Below are 23049 nucleotides of genomic sequence, written 5' to 3'. Positions count from 1 at the left end.
TCTCAGTGCCCGAGGGCCCGAGGACCCTACATCCGGCCCGGCCCTCCCCTCGTGAGCCCCTGCCACCTCCTGAGTCTCCCCCTCCTGAAAGGATCAAGGACCCGGGGCAGCTAAGCATTTATTTTCAGGGTCACTGGTGGGGGGATTGGGAGTCCTTGCTGGAGCCAGGGGTGGTCTCGGGCTCAGGCTCAGGGTCCAGGCCGTTGTCCCCCAGGTCCTTGTCCCAAGGGAAGGCCGGCATCCCCCGCATCTGCTCTCGGTAGACACGGTCGAAGGCCTCGCTCTGTGCCACTGTGAAGTGGTTCTTCCAGTCGCCACTGATCCCTGGGGCGCACAAGGGAGGGAGAGAAGGGCCGGGTGAGGCGTGCTGGGGTGAGGCCCCCCATTCCGGCACTTTCCCCTTCCTGCCCTTTGCAGAGACAGCACCCCCTTCGGCCTGTCCCCCACTTTACCCCCGTGACACCACAGAGCCCCTGCCCCAAGCCAGGCATTCTTGGGGTGCCTGTCTGTGAGGCCCTGGCCAGCGTGGGGCTCCCTTGGTTTCCCATCTCCTCTTGGGGTGACCACTAGGGCACCACCCCTGGCTGGCGTGCAGGGGCCCTCGTGATCCAGACCCCAGTGTTTGAAGTGCATGTGACATGTGCCACCCAACACCCAGGTGGGGTCTCGAGTCCCCCCAAGATGCCCCAATCCCTGCAATCTACGAATATGTAACTTCCTCTTTCCTTCTTCTTCTTCTTCTTTTTTTTTTCCCTGCCTTTTTCTTTTGTTGTTTCTTTGAGTCAGGGTCTCACTATGTAGTTCCGGCTGGCCTCAAACTCGTGGCGATCTGACTGCCCCAGCCTCCCAAGTGCTGGGATCATAGGCCTGGGCCACCATGTCCGGCTTCAAACACCTGACTGTTTCTGCAGTGAGCCAGGTTGGGGGTTCGAGAGGCCCAGCCCATGGGCTCGGCTCTGGCCCTCTGGCGCGTGCGGGGGCCAGGCCCGGTGCTGTGCTGTGCTGTGCTGAGGGTGAGGTCAGCCTGGTTCCCGGTTCCCAGTTCCCGGGCCCTGTCCGCCCGGCCATGTGGAGGCCGGGTGCAGTGCGGGCCCCACCTTTGCGCAGGAAGGCCCCGAGGCGGTGGTCCAGCAGGGTGGGGGGCAGCAGCGTGTAGTTGGACATGGTGTTGGCCTTCATGGCGCCGAAGGTCGAGTGGGCCACCACGGAGCCCAGCGCCTCCTCGGCCAGCGGCCGGCCCAGGAACTCGCAGATGCGCTGCACGGAGCCGTGGAGGTCCTGGGAGGGGAGAGGCAGAAAGGGCCCCCGCCGAGGGGCACCCAGGGTGGCCTGAGTCGCCCCTCACCCCCCACCCCTGCCAGTCACCAGCCCCGTCCCTCCTGCCCTCTTTCTGTCCCCTCAGCCCCAGGACTGACTGAGGCCTCCCCCTCGCCCTTCCAGACCCTTACCCCAGTCTCCTCCCTGGTCTCCTGCCGCCAGCTCATCCCCCACACAAGCTGGCCCTGCTCCTCCCTGGCTCCCAGCCCTCCTGTGGCTCCCCAGTGCCCCAGGACAGGTCTGTTGTTCTTTCTTTCTTACTTTTTTTTTGGATCAAACTCAGATCCTTGTGCTTGTGCAGCAGGCGGCAGAACCACTGAGCTAAATCCCTGGCCCAAAGAACACTTTTTTTTGGTCCCTCCCTCCCTCCCTCTTTCTCTCTCTCTTCTTTCTTTTTGAGATGGGGCTCACTTTGTACTGCAGGTTGGACTTGAATACACTATACTATGTAGTAGCACAGGCTGGCCTCAAATTTCCAAAGATACTCCTGCCTCAGCCTCCTGAGCACTAGGATCTCAGGCCTGTGCCACCAAGCCCAGCTGGCCTGGTTTTCAAGGACAGGGTGGCCAGTTCTCAGCCCTTCCTGAGGTCCCAGGATTTGCCATCCCTGCATGTTCCTCCCTCTGGTCCTGGCCTGAGGCTGCTGAGAGCGTCATTCACCCCTGAGTATCGACTTCCTCAAGTCCCCACAGACTGAGCACCTGCTGCACACCAAGCTCTGGTCCGAGTCCCTCATGTGCATTTGTGCCAGTTCTGCCATCAGCTTTGCAAAGAGAAGCACCATGCTGGGCATGGAGATGAATGCCTACAATTCCAGCACCCTGGGTGGCTGAGGCAGGAGGATCGAAAGTTCAAGCCCAGCCTGGGCAATTTAGCAACCTTGTCTCAAAATTAAGAAAGAGCTAGGGGTGTAGCTCAGGGTAAAGGCCCCGTTCTGAATCCTCAGTACTGAAAAAGAACCGTGTCACGCCCAGAGACAGCAAGCCACTTGTCCAAGGTCACGCAGCACGGAGAAAGTCGGACTTGGTGACCACGGCCCTCGGCCACGCTCTCCCTTGCCGCTTCCCGTCACACAGCACCGCCTTTCCAGGCCACTCCTGGTTTTGTAACCGCCACCCCTTTCTGTCCCAGAAACTCGACCGTGTGGGCAGCCTGCGAGCTCCCCAGGCTGGGTGGCCCAGTTTCTGGTGTGGAGAATAAGGCTGGAGGGGAAGGATGGGCAAGGCGCTGCTGAGGCCTTTTCCGCATCTTTCTACCGAGACGAGACATTTACCCAGCTGGGAAAGGTACCCTAGGGTCTGGTCAGAGCCACGGCGGCGCCTCCAGGAGGCCTCCCTGACTTCCCAGCACCATGGTCTCCCCGCCTGCCTCCCGGGGACGCAGTGGGGTCCCTCTGGGGTCCAGCCTGATCCCGAGGGTGCTTTCCTCCACCGTCGCCCTCCACCCTCCTGGTGCTCGTCTCTCACGGGCTGCGGTCCTGCAGGATTCCCTCTGTCCACCAGTGCTCACCCTGCCCGCCCTTCATTTGTCTCTGCTGCCAGGGAACACACCGAGCAAAGCCACCCCCAGGCCTCTGCCCTGGCCACTGGCCACTGCCCTGACACTGCCACGGCTCCGCCTCTCTTCCTTGCTGCCTCCCCTGACCCTCAGCTCTGGGCCGTGCCCCGCAGGGCCCTGACTTCCTTCCTGCTGGTGCTTCCTCCAAAGCTCTTCCCCCGCACTGACCCTCTCTGGACTGGACTGATTTCCCTGGGTCCTCGTCCCCCACCAGGTCCATTCTGAATCCACAGTGCCTGGCGAGGGAGCACAGGGGTGGGGGAGACAGCAAGGCCCGGGGGACCCACCTGCTGGAGTTCCTCGTAGGTGAGGAACAGGAAGTTCTCTTTGCCCTGCATCCGGATCCAGCCCTTAATGTGGTCGAACCAGGAGCCAAACTGCACTGTGGGCAAGGGGCAGGGTGAGGGCCGGGCACAAGGCCACTTGGCTCAGGGGGGTGCTGGAACCCCAACACACACCCTAGCACCCCCGGCCCTGCTCAGTCCAGTGTCCCTCTCACCTGTCCCTCTGGGACCCAGCCACCCGGCCAGTCCATCGGCAGCCTGATCCCCCCCACCCTCAACTCGGATCCAAACTCGAGAGCCTCCTTCCTCAGCCTCCCAGAAAGCTGGGCTTGCAGGTGTGCGGCACCATGCCAGGCTTCCAGCCCTGCCCCTCTGCTCTTAGCCCTCTGTGCAGCCAGGGCCTCCTTGCCTTGCGCGGAGCTCACCTTCGCCTTTGAGGAAGTCTTGCAGGAACTGGTCAGGCGTGCCGGGGTCCTTCAGCTGCCGGGCAATCTTGGAGTAATGGTAGAAGGACACCAGGATGTCGCGGGGATTCCGGCCCACGTAGATGACCTGCTCATGGGCGGCAGGGAGGGGGAGGGCGTCAGGCACCGGCAGGCCCAGCCCGGGCAGGCAAGGGTTCAAGGAAGACTTCTGGGGACCTGCGGCTAACAGGGCCTCACTCTGGAGAATCGCAGGGAGGACAGCGTGGGATGCAGGATGGGGGAGATCAAGGTGCGAGGTGCTGACTAAGCCGTGGGTTGCTGCCCGCCCCGTGACACCCCTTGCTCCCCACCCCGCACCTTGGCCTTGGTGTCGAAAGCGGCCTTGGGGAAGATGTGCACGGGGAGGTGGGAGCTCAGGAGGCGCGGCCTGGGCTGGTCCGGGAGGGTGAAGGCGCCTACGACTGTCTCGCACCAGGGCGAGCGCTCCCAGATGGGCACCGAGTGGATCCAGGAGGGATCCCCGTCCTTCAGGATTAGGCTGAGGATCTCAATCATCCAGGAGGTGCCTGTTGGGAGAAACTGGGCAGATGAATCGAAGTGGGAAAGGGTGACCCGGTGAGGGGACAGTTAGATTAACAACAGCAGCCTCTGCAGAGCACTTTGCCACCTTGTGTTGTGTGTGTGGCAGGGTCTTGCTGTGTGGTCTAGGCTGGCCTTGAAGTCACAGCAATCCTCCTGCCTCAGCCTCCCAAGTGCTGGCCATTTGCCATTTGTTTTATTGCATTTATTTTACCCTCACAGTCCTTGGCAAAGGCAGGGTTGATGAGCCTCATTTTCAGAGCAGGTGACAAAGACACAACAATGTCTACCAGGACCCTGGGAGGCTGAGGCAGGAGGATTCCAAATTGGAGCCCAGCCTGGGCAACTTAGTGAAAGCCTGTCTCAAAATGAATAAATAAAAAGGATTGGGGATGTAGCTCAGTGCAAAGGCCCTGGGTTCAACCCCCAGTGCTAAAAAACAAAAATGAGAACCAAAATATGACATGATGTCACTTGTCCAAGGCGGCAGCCATAAACCGGCCACCCTCCCACCCCTGTCCCATCTTCCTGCTGGGATATGGTGAGGCCACATCTCTTGTACCCCCTGTGGGGCCACAAGACGGGGCCTGGCCAAGGCAGTGTTTTGGATGCTTTATTGTTTTTGCAGCACTGGGAATTGAACCCTGGGCCTTTGCACTAAGTCACAGCACACTGTTTTATTTATTTTGAGGCAGGGTCTCCCTAAGGCTCCAAGTTGCCCAGGGAGGGTCCTCCTGCCTCTGCCTCCCAAACACTGGGATTACAGGTGTGCGTCACCATGCCCCGCTTGTTCTACTGGATTCTAACAACTGCCCTGTGGCCGGCACAAAGCGTGGCCTCTGGGCTCTAGGCTTCTCTGGTCTTGGACACCGGAGCTGGATCCCCATGAACCTTTCCCTCTTCGAGCTGGCTCAGTGCGAAGCTCGGCCGGCAGAGGGCGCTGCAGGGACACGCAATGAGGACCAGGTTGCTCTTCCTGTCCTCGCGGATCTGTGACTACCAGCAGTCAGCCCTGCAGTGGACACCCATCGACATTTACCACCCAGCCCCTGAGAAGTTTCAGTGCCATGCCTTCTCCAGGAGAATGGGTGAGAGTAGGGGACAGGGGGGTCTTCCAAATGTGTTGCTGCCTAGGGGGATGGGCTTGGGGGGTTAGTTCTAGCTCTGGAGAAAGTGGCTGGTCTTTATATCAGCTGTTCCCGTGTTATTTTCTTTTTTTTTCTGAGACAGTGTCTTCCTATGTAGTTCAGGCTAGACTCGAACTCAAGGCCATCCTGCTGCCTCAGCCTCCCAAGCTCGTTATACAATTATAGGCGTGCACCACCACACCCAGCTTTGTTTTCTTAAAATGCCTTACTGTTCCCCGTAGTGGCTGTGTCACTTTGCATTCCCATCACAGAGCGCAAAGATTCCAATTTCTCCACATCCTGGCCCACACTTGACATTTTCCAAATAATAGCCACCGCTTGGGTGTGAATCATTCTTTACATGAAGCTTTTCCTGTCCAAATTATTGTGCGGTTTCAGACTCCTATCTGGGCCTGACCAATCCACCCTGGTGAGGCCCATCTTCGCAGCCCATCCTCCGCTCCTAACGTTACTATGCGAACACTAGCTGAGCCTGTTGGCATCAGCTAGAAACTACATCTCCCAGAATCCTCCACAGCGGGAGGTCCATGTCAACGCTCTGGCCAATGAGAGGCGAGAAGTGAGTCCACCTTCTGGGTCATACTTAAAAGAGGAGCTGTTCCCCCCCACACACCCCCACCCCCCACACTGTTTTCATTTCCCTTTTCTACCGGCAGCACTGTGGAGCTGGTGCTCATAAAGAGGCCAACACCATTTTAGAAGCCAACACGCTAGAAGGCAGCTCTTCCTGACTGCTTGGAATGGAGCCACTTGTCTGGCCAAATGCCCTCCAACCTGACACCGATATGGGGGGGGGGGAGCATTTATTTCCTGGGGACGCTTGGGTAGAGCATTATTTTGAGACAGGGTCTCGCTAAATTGCCAAATTGCCCAGGCTGGGCTCAAACTTGTGATCTTCGGGCCTCAGTTTCCCAGAGTGCTGGGATTACAGTTGTGCACCACCACACCTGGCTATTAGAACATTTTTACCTACACCCACACCTAACACCCAGTATTGTCACTGGAGAAGAAACTAAGGAAATGGGGAATGGGAAGTGGAGGGCTTGAACGTGTTCTAGAGGTTTTTCATGTTTCCTAAGGATTTGAACCCAGGGAGAAACAGCCAAGGGAAAGGTTTTCCACCATGGAATCCTGCCTACAAAGGGTCCAGTCGTGTTCCCACCATCAGAGTCCACTCCATAATTATAACACAAGCACCTGCAGTCCCAGGTAGCTACTCAGGAGGCTGAGACAGGAGAATCACTTGATCCCAAACTTGAGAATGAGCTGGGCAAAATAGCAAGACTGTCTCAAAAACAAAAACAACAATCATAATGATGATGAATAAATCAATCAAATATATATATATATATATAAAATAATATATATAAATATATATTTGTTTGCTTGTTTTATTTTTTGAGACAGGATCTCATTATGTAGCCCAGGCTGGCCTCAGACTCTCCCTCAGCCTCTTAAGTGCTGGGAATACAGGTGTGCACCACCACATACAGCAAAGAGAAATACATTTTTTCTTGTTTTTTTGAGACAGGGTCTCGCTATGTAGCCCAGTCACCTTGAACACACAGCAATCCTCCTGTCTTAGCCTCCTGAGTGCTACAATTACAGGCATTGGCTTCCATGCCTGGCTAAACACAAATATATTTGATTACATAAAATATGCATATAAAAACATTATGAGCAAAGGATAAAAGGCAAATGACCATCTGGGCAAATATAATTTACCACACACACAAAGAGTTAAGTTCGCTAATATATAAAAAGCTGCTTTGAATCAACGAAAGACCAATTCAATAGAAGAGAATAAAGGTCCGAGGCTGGCAGATCCTCAGAGAGGAAATATAAGTAGATTTTGTTGGTGGTGGCAGTTTTAGTTTTGGGTACCAGGCATCAGTCCCAGGGCCTCTCACACGCTAGGCACATCTACCACTGAGCAAATCCCCAGCCTGTAAGTAGTTGTTGAAATATCTAAACCGATGCTCAACTTTACCAATAGCAATAGAAATGTAAATTAAAGAGAGCCGGAAGTCCCTATCTGTTTTCACTGGTTGGACTGGTGCAGAGTGAAAGCCCAGACTGGGGGCAACAGTGGTGCAGTGAGGAGCACCCTGCCCGGCCGTGGGTTGAGGAACGAGCTCTGTGGGTGGGAATTTGGGCACATCTGTCAGGACCTCGGATGCCACCCTGGTCACCCAGCAGCACTGTAGCTGCCTTTTTTGGAGAGGTGCTGGGGATCAAACCCAGGACTTTGCACTGAGCAACATCCCCAGGCTGCCTTTTTTTTTTTCTTGGTCCCAGAGATCAAAGTCAGGACCTTGCACTTGCCAGGCAGGCACAACACCACTGAGCGACATCCCCAGCCCTCTCAGGCTTTCTTTTATTTTTTATTTTGAGAAAGGGTCTTGCTGAGTCTCTAAATTGCCCAGACTGGGCTTGAATTTACAATCCTCTTGCCTCACGCACCCTCCCAGAGTGCTAGGATTATAGGTGTGCAGCACCACACCGGCTCATGTCAAGGAGTTTATCCTACAGATACACACAAGTGCAAAATTTCATTTATATATGCATATTTTATTTTTGAGGCAGAATCTCACTATATAGCCAAGGCTGGCCTTGAGCTCACGGGGATCCTCCTGCATCAGCCTCCTAAGTGCTGGGATTACAGGCATGTACCACCATGCCCAGCTCTAATGGGTCATAGATTTACATGTAAAATCCAAACCTGTAAAACTCAAAGGAACACAGGACATCTTTATGATCATGGGTTAAACAGATTTCTTGGATACAACACCAAAACCAGGATCCTTAAAAGAACAAATTGACAAATTGGATCTCATCCAGATTAAAAATATAGCTGGCCTGGTCCCTCATCTCCCTGGAATTAGCTCCACCAGCCTGGCTCCTTTCCTTGTGCGAGCACTGACCTCCTGCTCTTCCTGGAGCCTTTGTGCCTGCTGCTCCCTCATCCTGGAACCCCCTTCACATGCAAACTCTTTGCCCTACTCAACGCCTGTTTACTCCCCTGTCCACAGCGCAGCCTACTTCTTAAAAGACTCTCAGTAGTTTTACCTTTCTGGTAACAACTTGGTAGAAACTGCAGGTCTGAGCCTCTCTTGCAGCATGATGTGGTGGCTAGAGCAATAGCAACCATCTTGGACCATGAGACTATTTTGAAGATGGAAGCCCTCAGTCCAAGAAACGTGCAGCAGAAAAATGAGAGGAGGCCAGACAAGGTGGACGGCTCCTTGCCACATCCCGGCGTCAGGAGCACGCCTTTCTCCTCTCCTTTTATCGGATCCGAGTCTTTCATCAAGCTGTCTGGTTCTGTCTTATTCAATTAAATTTTTTAATAAAAAAAAAAAGTATGCACTTAGGCCCTGGTGAGAAATGAAAAGACCATGCACCGAGTCTTTGCGAAATGCATATCTGGTCAAGGCTTTGTATCTGTAGTATAGTTCTCAAAGCTCAGTGATAAGAAAACAAAGTACTCCACAGAACAGGGAGGCGATTTGACCTGATACTTTACCAGAGAAGGCATGGGTGGGGGGTGAAGGGGCATGGAGAAAACACAGCATCCCTGGTCAGCAGGGAAATGCAAATTAAAGCTGCAATGAGACATCAGTCAGCGCTTATCAGAGTAGCTTTAAAGAGCCCAGGCTGGTGGTACTGGCCTGTGATGCCAGACTCAGGAGGCTGAGGCAGGAGGGTTACAAGTTCGAGGTCAGCTTGGACTGCACAGTGAGTTGAAGGCCAGCCTGCACTACATAGTGACACCCTGTTTCGAAAATAAATAAATAAATACAATAAATCTTAGTTTGGAGCCTAGAACAGGGCTCTACATCATGCTATGTAATAAATGTTCTCTAGAGATTTGTGGGAGGGAAGATCTTCATTTTCTGCACTGGGTCACTGAAGCGCTACTGATGGGTCCCATGTGACCAAGAGCAACATGTGTCAATTTGCGGGGAACAATAGGCTTTTTAAAACTTTTGAGACGGGGTCTTACCAAGTTAGTTGCCCGGACTGGGCCTAAGGTTGTCATCTCCCTGCCTCAGCCTCCCAGAATGCTGGGATCACAGGTATACACCACCGAGTCTGGCCAGACAGGCTTTATTTAAACACGCAATTAGCAGCACCGCCCTATAATTAGGGCTGGGGGTCCGCCAAGGACAGGTGTGGGGAGCGCTGAATGTGGGAGACAAGACAGGGCCTGGCCATGGGGAGGGCAGCGCTGATGCCTGGAGGGGTGTGGCAGTTTGGGGACAAGGGAAGGCCAGGTGCTGGGGTACAGGGGCCTTACCCAGAAGGCACGAAGGGAATCTTCTGGAAGGTTTCGGGGATAACAGAGCTTGACTTCAGCCTGTTCTTCTTTAAAAGGATGGGGTTAACCTGGTTAACTTCTATTATATTATTATTTTATTTTATTTGTACCGGGGGTTGAACTTGGGACCTTGTGCCTTCGAGGCAGGCAGCAGAACCACTGAACTAAATCCCTGGCCCTTCTATTATTTTTTAAAATCTTTTGGAAATATTTCAGAAATCCTTTTTCTTTCTTTTTTTTATTTGTTTTTTGTTGTTTGTTTGTTTGGTTGGTTGATTTTGGTTTTTTGAGACAAGGTCTCACTGTGTAGCCCAGCCTAGCCTCAAACTTGCACTGACCCTCCTGCCTCTGCCTCCCAGGTGCTGGGATGACAGGCGTGTGGCACCGGGCCCCACGGCTTTTAAGGCAGCGGGGACACCACAGAGCGCACCTGGGAGCAATAAATGAATACAATGAAGGTTAAGGGAACAGGGAGGGCAGGAGGGGCCCCAGCAACACCCTGGGTCCGAGCCACGGTCCTGGGTAGACCGTCCCCAGGCCCCACCCTCCCCAGCCTCTGTACCTGACTTGGGGTAGGTGACGATGAAGATGTCGTCGTCCAGCACATCCTGGGTGTTCTCGACCAGGCTGACGCTCTCGGGTGAGTAGAGGCCGACGGGGAAGAGGACGCCCTTGTACCTGAAGTATTCGCCCGGGAAATCCGTGCTGCAGGAGAGGGACGGGCGCTGTGAGCAGGGAGGGAGGGAGGCCACGGGGCAGAGGGGACCACACCGCCTCCACCTCCAGCTTTCAAAAGTGGGACTGCTTCACTGGACCCCACACGGGCCTCCAGCCTCAGAAGCCGGTGTGTGGTGCACACCTGTAATCCCAGCACTTGGGAGGCTGAGGCAGGAGGACCACAGGCTGCCCTCGCACTCACTATGCACCCCATGCTGACCTCAAACTCTTGACAATCTTCCTGCCTCAGCCTCCTGGGTACTGGGATTTCAGGCAGGCACCACCATGCCTGGTTTAAAAGGGCTAGTACATCCTAAGTCTGGCTGCTGCTACTTGCTGAGGATAACCATCACTTGGGCCTTCAATGTCACCATAGCTCTGAGAGGAAGCCACCTCCCTCCACCTGCAGCAAAGGGAGAGGGCCCTACGGGGAAAAGGTCTTGTGATGCTCGTAGGGGATGTGAGGGAATCTGAGGTACACCACAGGGCCGGGACACTTGGTGCTGCTCAGCCAGCATCTGAATGAATGTGTGAATGAATGAAGTGAATGGGTGAATGAATGTGCAATGAGTGAATGTGCAAATGAGTAATGTGCAAATGAGTGAATGAATTTGTGGACCAATGAGTGAATACATGAGAGATGAGCGTATGACTGTATGAATCAGTGAATGAATGCGTGGATGAACTGATGCATGGATGAACTAATGAGTGAATGTGTGGATGAGTGAGTGAATGAGTGATGAACGGACGATGTGTGAATGAACGAATGTGTGGAGGCTTTGGCAGGAGGCAGGTGGAGGAAGGTTGAGGACACACAGCCCTTCCAGCTGAGCTGGTTCTCTGCCCCTCTGTGGGGAGGTGGGGCTCCCAAGCCGCACTGCAGTGGCCCCAGTGCACGAATCTCAACCTGTGCAACCTACAGTGGGAAGAAACCCTGCCCCCGTGTAAACTGTGGCTTAGGGCTCCCCATGTGTTTCAGTTTTTAAAAAAATTGTTTTCAGTACCACGGGTTGAATTCAGGACCTTGAACTTGTGAGGCAGGTGTGGTGCCACTGAGCTAAATACCTGGCCCCCCATGTGCTTCAGATGGGAAAACAGGGGTTCAGAGAGGGGAAGCAGTTTGGCCAAGGCCACAGAGCAAGAACCAAGCAGAACTGGAGTAGTGGTGCAGGCCTGTGATACCAGCTACTAGGAGGCTGAGGCAGGAAAATCTCCAGTTTGAGCCCAGCCTGGGTCACTTAGTGAGACCCTGTCTCATCAAAGGACGACGCACGAGGGCATGGTGGCCTAAGCCTGTAATCCCAGCACTCAGGAGGCTGAGGCAGAAGGATCGCTGTGAGTTCATGGCCAGCCTGAACTACAAAGGGAAACTGTCCCAATCCCCCCTAAAATGACACACAAGGAGAGTTGGGGTCTGAGCCCAGTGGCTGGTTCTTCCCCACGGCCCCCCAGCCAACCAGAGCCCCCAAGTGCATCCATCCTGTCTTGGACCCGGCCCCAGGGCCTCGGTGGTGCAGACAAAAGCCACGGGGATGGAGTTGAACCTGGCTGAACCCTCAGTGTGCCCAGCACAGGGCCTGGGCCTCCCTTCTCCATCCCCGAGCCAGATCTGGTCCCGAGGCCGCTCCTCTCCAGGTTGTTCCCACAGAGCGTGCTGGCGCCGACACACAGCGATCGTCCATCTGAGCAGAGGAATAAAGGTGACGGCGGGCGTGGGGCAGGCCAGGGACACGATGGGCCAGTTCTGCTGACCCGGTGGGCTGATGGCCTCGAGTTCACTTTGCCACCCAGGAGGCCGCTACTGGCCCTGCCAGGGACCCCAGGCCCTGGGACCCACCCCTCCCCTCTCCTCCCCTTTCTTTTTTTTTTTTTGGTACTGGGGATCGAATTCGGGTCCTTGCGCTTGCAAGGCGGGCGGCAGAACCACTGAGCTACATCCCCGGCCCCTCCACTTTCCCTTTCTTCAGAGACTGGGTCTCACTATGAAGCCCAAGCTGGGCTCAGGCTCTTCTCAGTCCTCCTGCCTCAGCCTCCCGAGACTGCAGGCTTGTGTGTCTCTTATTCCAGTGCTTGAGACTGGAAGTGTTTGGGGTTCAGATTTTTTTTCAAGATTTTGTAACATTTGCAAATGTGTTGTGAGACGTCTCAGGCAGGGACCCAAGTCTGAACACAAAGTCCACACAGGTTTTGTCCTTGCCTTCTGCACCACAGCCTGGAGGGAACTGGGTAAAATATTCTCGTGCTCCTGCCTTTGGACCTCAACCCACAGGGGAGGATGGGTGGAATGGTGTCTGGGGCTGGGCTTCCCAAATGGTCACCCTCATGTGGACAGTTCGTGCCTGTCCCTGTTGGGGCGTGTGTTCCAGGGCTGTGCTCGGACTGCTTCTTCCTTTCTCTGTCCAAAGCACTCCCAGTGCAGGAGGGCTGAACGATCTTCCAGCTCACCCATTCATTCCCCACAGCCTCCAGGCCTGACTCACGTCTCTCCACACCCTACCCATCAGTCTTATTACCTTCCCTGCTTACAGCTGAGCCAAGGCTGGGTGTGGGGGTGTATGTGTGGAATCTCAGCACTCAGGAGGCTGAGGCAGGAGGGTTGATGCAAGTTCCAGGCCAGCCTATACATTATACATTGTAAGACCCTGTCTCCAAAAGCCAAACCAAAGATAGAGGAGCAAGCAGGGACACAGAGAGGCAAAGTCACTTGGAGGATGTCACACAGCTGCAGAGGGGCAGAGCTGGGAACTGAAGGCAGGCAGTCCAGTCCTGAAGTGTGCAGACTCAAGTAAGTGTTCACAGCCACGAGCGACTCCTGCCAGCCTCCTCAGGTAACCTGTCACCTTTGAAGTTAAACTCCCAAGCCACGAGCGACTCCTGCCAGCCTCCTCAGGTAACCTGTCACCTTTGAAGTTAAACTCCCAGGGGTTATATTATTATTACTGTATTTTTCTTTTCTTTTTTTGAGATGGGGACTCACTATGTAGCCCAGGCTGACCTTAAACTCGTGGCGATCCTCCTGCCTCAGCCTCTAGAGTGCAGGAATTGCAGGAGTGCACCACCACACCCAGCTGCACATGCCTGTTGATAGTTACTCTGTCCTTGTCACCCCAAGCTGGGAACAGCACAGAGGCCCTCTAACAGGTGAGTGGTCACCAGCGGCAAAGGATCGGGGCAGCCGGAAGGAATGGGGCACTGGGTGTCTGCAGCAGCCCCAAGGAACGAGAAGCCAGGCTCCATGGGGAGGGCACCTCCGTGTGTGACCATCTGCACGGTGGAGTCCTGGCCCCAAAGACACCACAGTGGGGAGAAAGGGATTTTGCAGAGGGGGTCCCAGTCTCGGGCTGTGGGGTGATGTGGGCTGCCTGGCCCGACTGTCCCAAGGGTCCCCAGAATAGCAGAGGGCAGGAGGATCCGGCTGGGGAGAGGAGGAGGCTGCTGCTGGCTTTGAAGGAAGGGACCGTGGCCGAGAGCCCAGGAGCGGGGCCAAGCAGCAGGGAGACGGCTCTGCCGGAGAGGTCAGTCCCCAGGCCACCTCTGTCGGCCCAGCAAGACCCACCTGTACCCGCAGGTGCTTTAGGGCACTTAGCGTGGGGCAGTTCTGCCCAGCAGACAGAAAGGCAGAAAAGTCGGGCCAGAGAGCCCCTGTGTGGTGTAGGGTGAGAGTAGAGACGGGAGGTTGTGACAGCTGAGGGGTCAGCTGGGGAGAGAGACAGCTCTGGGTCTGGACAGTGGTGGCCACACAAACCCAACCCTACATTAAAATCCATAAAACAGGGCAGGAGATTTAGCTCAGTGGTTCCGTGGCCTGTCTTGCAAGCACAAAGTTCGATGCCCGGTACCAAAAAAAAAAGAGTTCTAAACTCCATAAAACAGATTAGCCTGTAATCCTAGCAGGAGGCTGAGGCAAGACAGTCACCACAAGTTTGAGGCCAGCCTGGGCTACATAGCAGGATCATGCCTCAAAAAACCAAAACCAAAAAATAAAGTTCACAAAACTATGTATTTCCCCTCAAAAGGTGGGTTTCACTATCTGATGACGTTGTAGGAGCCTTCTTTATTATAATGGCCAATGCACAGCACATCCCTCATGACCACTTGAGGGTGTGCAGAGAAGCAATGGGTGCGTAATTTTAGATCCATGGAGTCAGTGAGGCCCCTCTGAGGGGCAGAGGCCAGGACTCCCCTGCAGGTGTCAGAAAGAACCGCAGCCAGGTGCATGCCTGTAGTCCCAGAACTCTGGGAGGCAGAGGCAGGAAGATTTTGAATGCAAGGTCAGTCAGGGCAGTTTAGTGATTTAGCAAGAGCTTGTCTCAAAGTTTTTTAAAAAGGGCTGGGGATTTAGCTCAGTGGTTCCAGAGCCTGCCTTGCAAGCGCAAGGTCTTGAGTTCAATCCCCAGTACCAAAAAAAAAAAAAAAAATTTAAGGGTTGAGGATGTAACTCAGTACAAAGACCATGGATTCAATACCTAGTACTGAGAAAAATAAATAAAATAAATAAAGGAGCAGCAATGCAGAGGTAGCGACCTGCTAGAGCCCAGGACTCAGACCCTGCGGCCACAGCGCTGCCCGCCTGAGCTCCCGGCTCCCTCATCCGAGCGGAACCCCGACTGCACTGCAGCGCAATGACTCATGCTTTGGCCAGAGCCAAAAAAACACACCTCTCAGCTGGGGCTGGCACAGCCTCTGGGGACCGCGGGTGGCATTTACAGAACCAGGGGCTGGCTCCGCCCCCGCTGCAGGGGGTCTCCCCAGACCGGGGACCCCACCCCAGGCACGTCTCAGCACCCTGGCTGCTTCCCTCCCAGCTGTTTCAGCACTTAGTGACTATTTTCTTTGTCTATTTCCTTCTTTAAATCCATGGGAGCAGAAAGTCCTTCCTCTCTTGTGTTCCACCTAAAAGGGCCCACGTGGGAGATAACGCGGTCGGCCTTGACTGAACTGTCGGATGCCCCGGTGAGACGCGCCCCGCGGAAACCCATGGGACTTATCAATGTGCTTGGGGAGATGCCTGATGAAATATGTACCCGGATGTGGATTGCAACATTATTTGGAGAGGGGCCGGGGATTTAGCTCAGTGGTTTCGCTGCCTGCTGCCCAAGCGCAAGGACCCGAGTTCGATCCCCGGTACCAAAAAACCCCCCCAAAACAAAAAAAAACAACCAAAAACATTATTTGGAGAGGACCAAAAACAATAAAGCAGCAAGTTGATAAATCAGAGCCCCTGGAAGTGCTGGCGTCATGCCATCCACAAGGACTGCTTGCATCTTGATAGCAGTCTCAGAATGGGTGTTTAGAGTTCTGCAGTTTATTATATATAAACTTCTTCCATTTAAAAAAAAACCCTGGTGGGTGTGCCGCACACACTTGTAATCCCTACACTCAGGAGGCTGAGGCAGGAGGATCGTAGTGAGCTCTAGGCCAACCTGGGCTACACAGGGAGATCATATCTCAAAAAAAAAAAAAAAAAATCCCACAAACAAGTATTGAACTCTAGTTAATGACAGCCAGCCTGGAATGTTCAGGGTAAAAGCTCTGGTGTCACAACTTAATTAAAATGCACCAGAAATGCGGAGCTGCTACACACATGGTGAAATCTCAGCGATGTGGTGAGGGGTGGACCCAGGTATACCGCAGTAGCTTAAATGTGTGAAAAATAATAAAGAAATAGAGAAGGAAAGATAAGATATTGGGGCAGTGGTACACACCTGTGATCCCTATGCAGGAGGCTGAAGCAGGAGGATGACAAGTTCAAGGGCAGGCGGGGCTACATAATGAAAACCTATCTCAAAATAAAAAATAGAGAGGCTGTGTATATAACTTGGTGTTCCGTGGGCTCAATTCCTCAGTATTGCAAGAGAAAAAGAGAGGGATTGGGAGAGAGAGAGAGAGAGAGAGAGAGAGAGAGAGAGAGAGAAATATGAATATGTTGGGGCATGGATTTAGCTCAGTGGTTCCGCCGCCTAGCTCACAAGCACAAGGCCCTGAGTTCGTTCCCCGGTACCAAAAAAATAAAAAAGAATACATGTATTATATAGTCAATATTGTCAATAAATCTTTAAAATGGTAGAGAATATGAATATATATACAAGCTACTCCGGGGGGGAAGCGAACCTGCCCTGAGGTCTACGGTGTGAAGCCCTGAGAGGGGATAGTTTGGCACAACCACTAGACTGTTTGGTTTTGGTTTTGGTGCTGGAGATTGAGCCCAGGGCCTTTGCAGAGTTAGATCTCCGGCCCTTTTCTTTTCTTTTTTGTAGTTTAAATTTGCATTTATTATTGTGGGTGATATTAATCGTGTTTTCATGTATCAAATAGCTATTTATTCTTTTCTTGTGAACTCTTCAACTGTGTCCTTCATCCAAGGCTTGGATTTTTTTTTTTCTGGTACTGGGGATTGAACTCAGGACCTTGTGCTTGCCAGGCAGGTGTATCCAACCCTTTTCTTTAAAAAAAAATTTTTTTTTTTTAAATTTTGAGACAGGGGCCTGGGGATTTAGCTCAGTGGTTCTGCTGCCTGCCTCACAAGCACAAGGTCCTGAGTTTGATTCCCAGTGCCCCCCCAAAAAAAAAAATTTTGAGACAGGGTCTTGCTAGATTGCTAAGTTTCCCAGGCTGGGCTCTAACTTGTATGTTTTTTTGTTTGTTTGTTTGGTACTGGGGATCGAACTTGGGACCTTGCACTTGAGAGGCAGGCAGCGGAACCACTGAGCTAAATCCCCGGCCCCTGTTTTTTTTTGTTTGTTTTGCTGAGGCAGAGTCTCACTATATAGTTCAGACTGGCCTTAACTCACTATGTAGCACAGGCTGGCCTCGAACTTGCAGCGATCCTCTTGCTTCAGCCTCCCAAGTTTTGGGATACCAGGCTAAAGACATGAAACTGCAAATTCCTCAGAGTTTTCCATGCTGGATGTTTGTCCCCTGCCTGTGACTTTGTCAGGCAGAGAGCTCAAGGACAGAGCCTTGGGTTGAAAGAGAGGGTTTTGAGTCCACTCGGGGCCGGGCGGGGAGGTTGGTTCATATTATGGGATGCCCTCCTGGTGCCGGCTGCAGCTCCCTCTCAGGCCCAGCTTGGAGCTGGGACATTGGGCAGTGCGTCTCGCCCACACCCATGCCTCTGGCTCTGGGTCCCGGGCCTGTCCCTTGGGCTCCGAGTCCTCTGTGGCCTCTGTCAGGCCAGGGCCCCACTTCTGGGTCAGTGTAACATTTGGCCCCCGAAGGCTGGTTCTGCCAGTTCCTAAAGCTCCACACACCATCACCCAGGGACCTCGTGTGTGCTGCTGTGCTCTCTCCTGGGTTTCTTCTGGGTGCTTTTCTCTTCTTTCTTTTGTTCGTTTTTGAGACAGGGTGTCGCTATGTAGCACAGGCTGGCCTGAAACTCAAGATCCTGCTGCCTCAGCCTCCCAAGTGCTGGGAATACAGGTGGGCACCACCAGCACCTGGCCCTGGGGGCTCTTCTGCCTTTTCTCTCCCCTGCAGCCCTCTCTTTGCCTCTGTGTCTCCTGCCCCTATGTCCCTCTCTCCCACCCACCATGCATCTATTAAGCCCCTCCCCAAGCCTCAGTGAGAACTGTGACAGGGCAGGTGCCAGCTGCACGTGGCCACCGAGCTGGAGACCGGGGGTTTGTCATTTTACCTCATGGCCACTGATTCAGCATCCCACACGCATAATCGGGTCAGACCCTGGGAAACTTAGTTAACGGGCTAGAACAGCTTGGGCCAGTGGGTCCACTTTTTCAGCCAGAAAGTTGATAAGAACGGACTGCAAATGGGATCCTTGCTGGGAGAATTAGAAAGCAGCGCTGCGTTTCAAGGGCTGATGAGAAAGAGGCACGAAGCATCTTACTGGGAATTTTAGAATCAATTACAGGTTGGAATGAAGCTGTCTCAGACCAATCAGGTTAAATATGTAACTAAAATTAATTTCACCCATTTCATGGGCTCCTTTTTATTTTTTTTATTTATTTTTTATTTTTTTGGTCCCCGGGGATCGAACTCAGGTCCTTGTGCTTGTGAGGCAGGCAGCAGAACCACTGAGCTAAATCCCCGGCCCATTGGCTCCTTTTAAAATGTGGCAAGTAGGAAATGTGAACCTATGGGAGCTGGGTGTGGTGGTATACATGGGTAATTCCAGCCCTCTGGGAGGATGAGGCAGGAGGATCCCCAGTTCAAGCCCATTCTGGGCAACTTAGCAAGACCCTGTCTCAAAATATTAAATTGAAAAAAGGGTTGGGGCTGTAGCTCAGTGCAAAGGCCCTGGGTTGGATCCCCAGTAGCAAAACAAAACAAAACACAGCACAACAGTGTAGCCATGGGGCTCACGTTGTGCATCTAGGGAGGGGAAGCAGCCTCATTGACCCCGTGGGGGCAACAAGTCCCCGGATGGAGAAAGACCCTGAGGAGCAGCCTCTCCTGCCATTTGGAGCGCAGGTCCAATCCCTCCCTCCAGCACGGGCGCTGAGAAGGGGTCCCTGGAGCCGTCCCAGGGATGTGGGTCCCACTGGGCCTCGGTTTTCCCTTCGTGAAATGGAAATCACCATGGCGACCACACAGGTTGCTCTGCCACACAAGGCTCGGAACCCAGCACAGACAGGGAGGTCTTGATTGTCATCTCCCTCCCAACTCCTTTCCCAACTCCCAAACTCCCAGCCCTGGCCCCAGAAGGGTGGCGGGGCTTGGAGAAGAAAGAAGGAAAAAGAAAACAAAGGACTAAGCAACCAAACCAGACACAGTTAGCTCGCTGGTCACGGACCAGCAGGGAGCACCACAGTGGGTAGTGGGGGTGTCCCCTTGTCACATGGCTCCACAGCCACCCTATCCGGCAGGCCCCAGTGGCTGAGTGACAGCCGGCATCTGAACTCAGTTGGCCTGCTGTGGTCATTTTTACTTTCTTTCTTTCTTCTTTTTTTTTTGACAGAGTCTTGCTGCATAGTCCAGGCTGGCCTTGAACTCAGGGTGATTCTCCTGCCTCAGCCTCCCAAGTGCTAGGAGCACAGGCCTGCACCACCATACCTGGCTTGTGGCAATTCTTCCTTGCAGTAGTGGCATCCCCACTCTCTCTGGCCCTCAGTCCCCGCATGAGTGGCCCCCACATCCCTGGGAGCCTATGTCCCAGGCTCCCCACAAGACTAGAGTCTCCAGCATTCCTGATGGCTGCAGGGTTCCTTCCCTCCGCAAGAGCAACTGGAAGTAGCAAGTGTCCTGCACCTTCCAGGGAAGGGGGCACGAGGGGCAGGAGACAGAGGCATCCCATGGCCTCTCACCTCTCACCTGTCCCCTGAGGCCTCCTGCACTCTGCTGCCTGAAGTCCACCCAGGGCTGCCTCTCACCTCGTATATGGTACAGAACCCTTTTATTACCCGTAAAACCATTCGGGTACAAAATAGCCTCTGGCAAGGAGGGGCCGGGCAAAGAGCAAAGATTAGAGGTCCCCAGGCTGGGGACCAGGAGATCAGAGGGAGGGAGGGGTGCTGATGAGGCTCATCCAGGCCACCAAGGGCTCAGCGGGCCCAAAAGGCCAATGTCCACCGGGCCTTGACCCTAACCAGAGGGGGACATTGTTAAGCCTCCTCTGGCCAGAGGCTCCCTCTGGGATCCTGCTCCACCGGGGCCTTCCTCATCCCCAAAGCCAGGGTGTATTAGAGTCAGGTTTTCCTGGTTCAAATCCTGGCTACACTCCATTTGACAGCTGTGTGACCCTGGGCAAGTTCTTCAACCTCTCTGGGCCTCACATTTTAAATGAGATGATGATGAGATGATGGCACTTAATCATCCACCCAGCTTGATCTCAGGCAGACAGGTTGCTGGGAGGATTAAGTGAGATAACACATGGCATACGGTGAGCAATCTGGGGACACAGGCATGACAGAGCCCTGGGCCGTGTCCATGTTAGCTCTGCCAGCAGCTGACCATCCTGCCTGCCTCCTGCATCTTTCCCTCCTCAAGCTTTTGGGATGGCTTGTATCCCACAGGCTGCCATCCAAAAACAATGTATGATAGGCTGGGGATTTAGCTCAGTGGTTTCCATGCTCAGGCGCAAGGACCCAAGTTCGATCCCCGGCACCAAAGAAAACAATGTATGATTTAGTTTTTCTTGTTCAGGGGCCTTAAAATGCAATCAGGAGCCAGGTATGTGGTGGCACATGCTTGTGATCCCAGCACTCAGGAGGCTGAGGCAGGAGGGTCGCCAAGAGTTTGAGGCCAGCAGAGGCTACATAGAGTTCAAGTGAGATCCTGTCTCAAAAAACAAGCCAGCCCCACAATCAATTAAAAGATAAAAATGCAAGCAGGCTAGCTCGACCCCAGGGTTATTGTCTTTGCCTAATGCCCACTGTGGGACCACGCAGGGGGTGGCATTTCCTGGGCTCCTCTGCCACCCAGGATGCATCTGATCTTCACGGTGGCCTCTGCCCTTGCCGCTGGCCCCTCCCCAGCACACCCAGCCCCTCCTCACCCGCCCTGTAACCCTGACTCATCGCCTGAGTTGCCCAATCTTGCCTCCATCCATCCCTCCATTCATTCTGCCGGGTCGTTCTCCCCGACTCAGCTCCACACTGCCTCCCCGCCGCCCCAGGTGGAGGCCCAGGTGCTGAAGGAGGGATCTGACTACAGCCCAGCACTGTGGGGGACCCTGGCTGAGCACAGCCTTCCCCTGGCCTGGCCAAGAATCCTCAGTGCTGGTGTGAAGGCTCTGGGCCTGAGACCAGTCCGGCCTTCGAAGGAGAGAGCAGAGGTCGCCCTGGAGGAGGTGACATACGCAGAGACAGCGAGGATCCATCAGGCCATGGATCAGCCGGGCCAGGGAGGAGTGGGGGGAAGCAGCAGGCTGATGCCAAGGGCTGAGCTGATGGGGAAGGACAGACAGGGAGGCCACACTGGGCTTCCACCAGCCACTGGAGGGGGGCAGGGTCAGGGAGGCCAGAGGGGGCCTCTGCTCCAGCCCCGTGCCCCAGTCCAAACCAGGGACCTCTACTATGTATTTCTCTTGAATAAAAAAATCCCTGTTTTACAAAGCTTTTGTAACCCATCCACATGGATGCAGGGGAGCCCCAAAAGGGACTGCAGAAAGGGGAGAGCTAGGGACAGACTAGGGGCTTGGACAGAGCCTCTTTAGGAATCCCTGCAGCAGAAAGCTGGTGCCAAGGCCCAGGGCAGGGAGCCCGAGTGGTGGCCCAGGAGCCTGACATCACTCCAATGTCAGTCCCTCCCCGGCCCCCCGGGTGGATGGAATGCGGGAGGTGAGGCCGGTACCCCCGGGGCCTGGGAGGCCTGGGAGAGGCAGCTCCGGACCCACTGGAGGTGGGGAGGCTCCCAGAGAGGCTGAGGGTGAGCCGGGCTCCAAGTGTGGGCTGGGCGGGGGCCTGACTCAAGGACAGGATCCTGGGGCCATCGCAGGAGGAACAGTGCTGCAGGTCACTGGGGGGGGGGGGTTGCTGGGGAGGGGTTTCATAAAGGAAAAGGCCCCAGAAGTGCACAGCTGGGGGAGCTGGAGATGCTGTGGTACACTCGGGGCAGAGACACCCGGTTCTGACAGTGTCCCCACCATGAGCTCAGGGCCCAGAGACGCTGGGAAGCTTGTCCAGGTCACACAGCACTTGGTTGAAGTTAACAGCCCCATCTCTGGAGTCCCCACTCCTGAGGCCTCATGGTGCCCTGGCTCAGCACTCCACGGAGAGAGGGCCCAGGGGTGGGGGTGAGGCAGCCCTGTCAACCTCCTCACAGCCCAGGCAACTGGAGATGCCCCCAGCAGGGTGCTGTGTAAATGCAGGCGGCCGCCTGCCCTCCCTGGGCCTCTCCTGCTTCTCCAAGAAATGGAGCCCATGGAGAGGCACGTGGGGCTCTCACCAAGGCGTTAGGGACGAAGAACCCGCTGAGCCTGGATCGAGTCTGCTCCTCCATCACTTTCCCTTTCAGCCTTAGTTTCCCCACCTGGGAAGCAGGTGTTCTGAGGGTGTCTGACTCAGTGGGGCTCCCGGAAGCTGGAAGGCTCTGTCCTCACCTCTCCCACCTGGCCCTCACCTCCCAGGGCACAGCTTCCCCCTCAGGGCCACCAGGCGTCCCCACCCTGCCCACCTCACTCTGCCACCCCCCACCCCAAGCAGGGGGCACATTCTGAGCCAGGGGAAGCACCCTTTCTTCTTTTCTTTTAATTTGGTGACAGTCAGGGAGGCTTCAGACTTGTGGCGCTCCTCCTACCTCAGGCTCCTGAGTGCTGAGCTTACTTACAGGTGTGCACCCCCCCAGCCACCACCCGCCTTCTTTCAGGGCTTTCGAGGGGCGCACTTGGGAAGAAGTGGGGTGCAGCCAGCCCTGAGGTTTGCCGGGCAGCTCCTGGGCACCATGTTCCCTCCAGGTAGGCACCAGGGGAGGTGGCGGCTCCAGGCCCCTCGCCTAGAGGAGCAACCGAGGCTGGGTGACTCCGTGCAAATGGCCCCATTCCCTTCCCCAGCAGGGCCCCGGGGACAGACACCAGCCCCTCCGGCCGCCTCACCTCATCTCCGAGACATGCGCCAACTTGTCCCACATCACCGGGGCTCCGGGCCCATCCATGGCGGTGGGTGAAGGGCGGGAGGAAAGGAACTGGCGGCCAGTTGTGCGCAGCCCGCGTCTGTCGCCCAGCGAGTGCCAGGTGCCGACCAGGTGCGACCTCGCCCGCCCAGAGGCGGGGCCGCAGCCGGTTTGCCCAGATGCTGCCCACGCCCCGC

At 54.8% G+C, this 23049-nt stretch overlaps 1 protein-coding gene across 3 annotated transcripts; it reads right to left on the bottom strand.

Moving 5' to 3' along the window:
* Window positions 1-105: 105 nt before the first annotated feature.
* Window positions 106-22996, bottom strand: Sult2b1 (sulfotransferase family 2B member 1). 3 transcript variants are annotated; one of them, XM_004867001.3, is made up of 7 exons: window positions 22836-22996; window positions 10194-10336; window positions 3941-4149; window positions 3584-3710; window positions 3162-3256; window positions 1098-1278; window positions 106-324 (listed from the first exon to the last, which is right to left on the bottom strand). In XM_004867001.3, exons 1-7 carry the CDS (start codon window positions 22892-22894, stop codon window positions 131-133), a joined length of 1008 nt encoding a protein of 335 aa, XP_004867058.1. In that variant the 5' UTR covers window positions 22895-22996; the 3' UTR covers window positions 106-130. The 3 variants fall into 3 exon arrangements, with proteins under 3 accessions (XP_004867058.1, XP_012921755.1, XP_004867059.3); XM_013066301.3 differs by lacking the exon at window positions 3162-3256; XM_004867002.4 differs by lacking the exons at window positions 10194-10336; window positions 22836-22996 and adding an exon at window positions 5520-5881.
* Between the last annotated feature and the right edge of the window lie 53 nt (window positions 22997-23049).

This window comes from Heterocephalus glaber, unplaced genomic scaffold (genome assembly GCF_053883595.1).
Source record: "Heterocephalus glaber isolate CG9 unplaced genomic scaffold, H.glaber_assembly_v1.0 deba00001744, whole genome shotgun sequence".
Classification (NCBI taxonomy): Eukaryota; Metazoa; Chordata; class Mammalia; order Rodentia; family Bathyergidae; genus Heterocephalus; species Heterocephalus glaber.
The sequence above is the reverse complement of the archived record's forward strand: the minus strand, read 5'-3'. Positions and strand labels throughout refer to the sequence as shown.

Bases quoted from the DNA above. Each gene is read 5' to 3' on its own strand.
- Sult2b1 (XM_004867001.3), bottom strand. From the start codon at position 22,894: ATGGATGGGCCCGGAGCCCCGGTGATGTGGGACAAGTTGGCGCATGTC. The intron at 1,279-3,161 runs GTGGGTCCCCCG...CTCCCCTCCCAG, and splicing joins CCTACGAGGAACTCCAGCAG to GACCTCCACGGCTCCGTGCA. The intron at 325-1,097 runs GTGGGGCCCGCA...TGTGCGCCCCAG, and splicing joins CGGGGCCTTCCTGCGCAAAG to GGATCAGTGGCGACTGGAAG.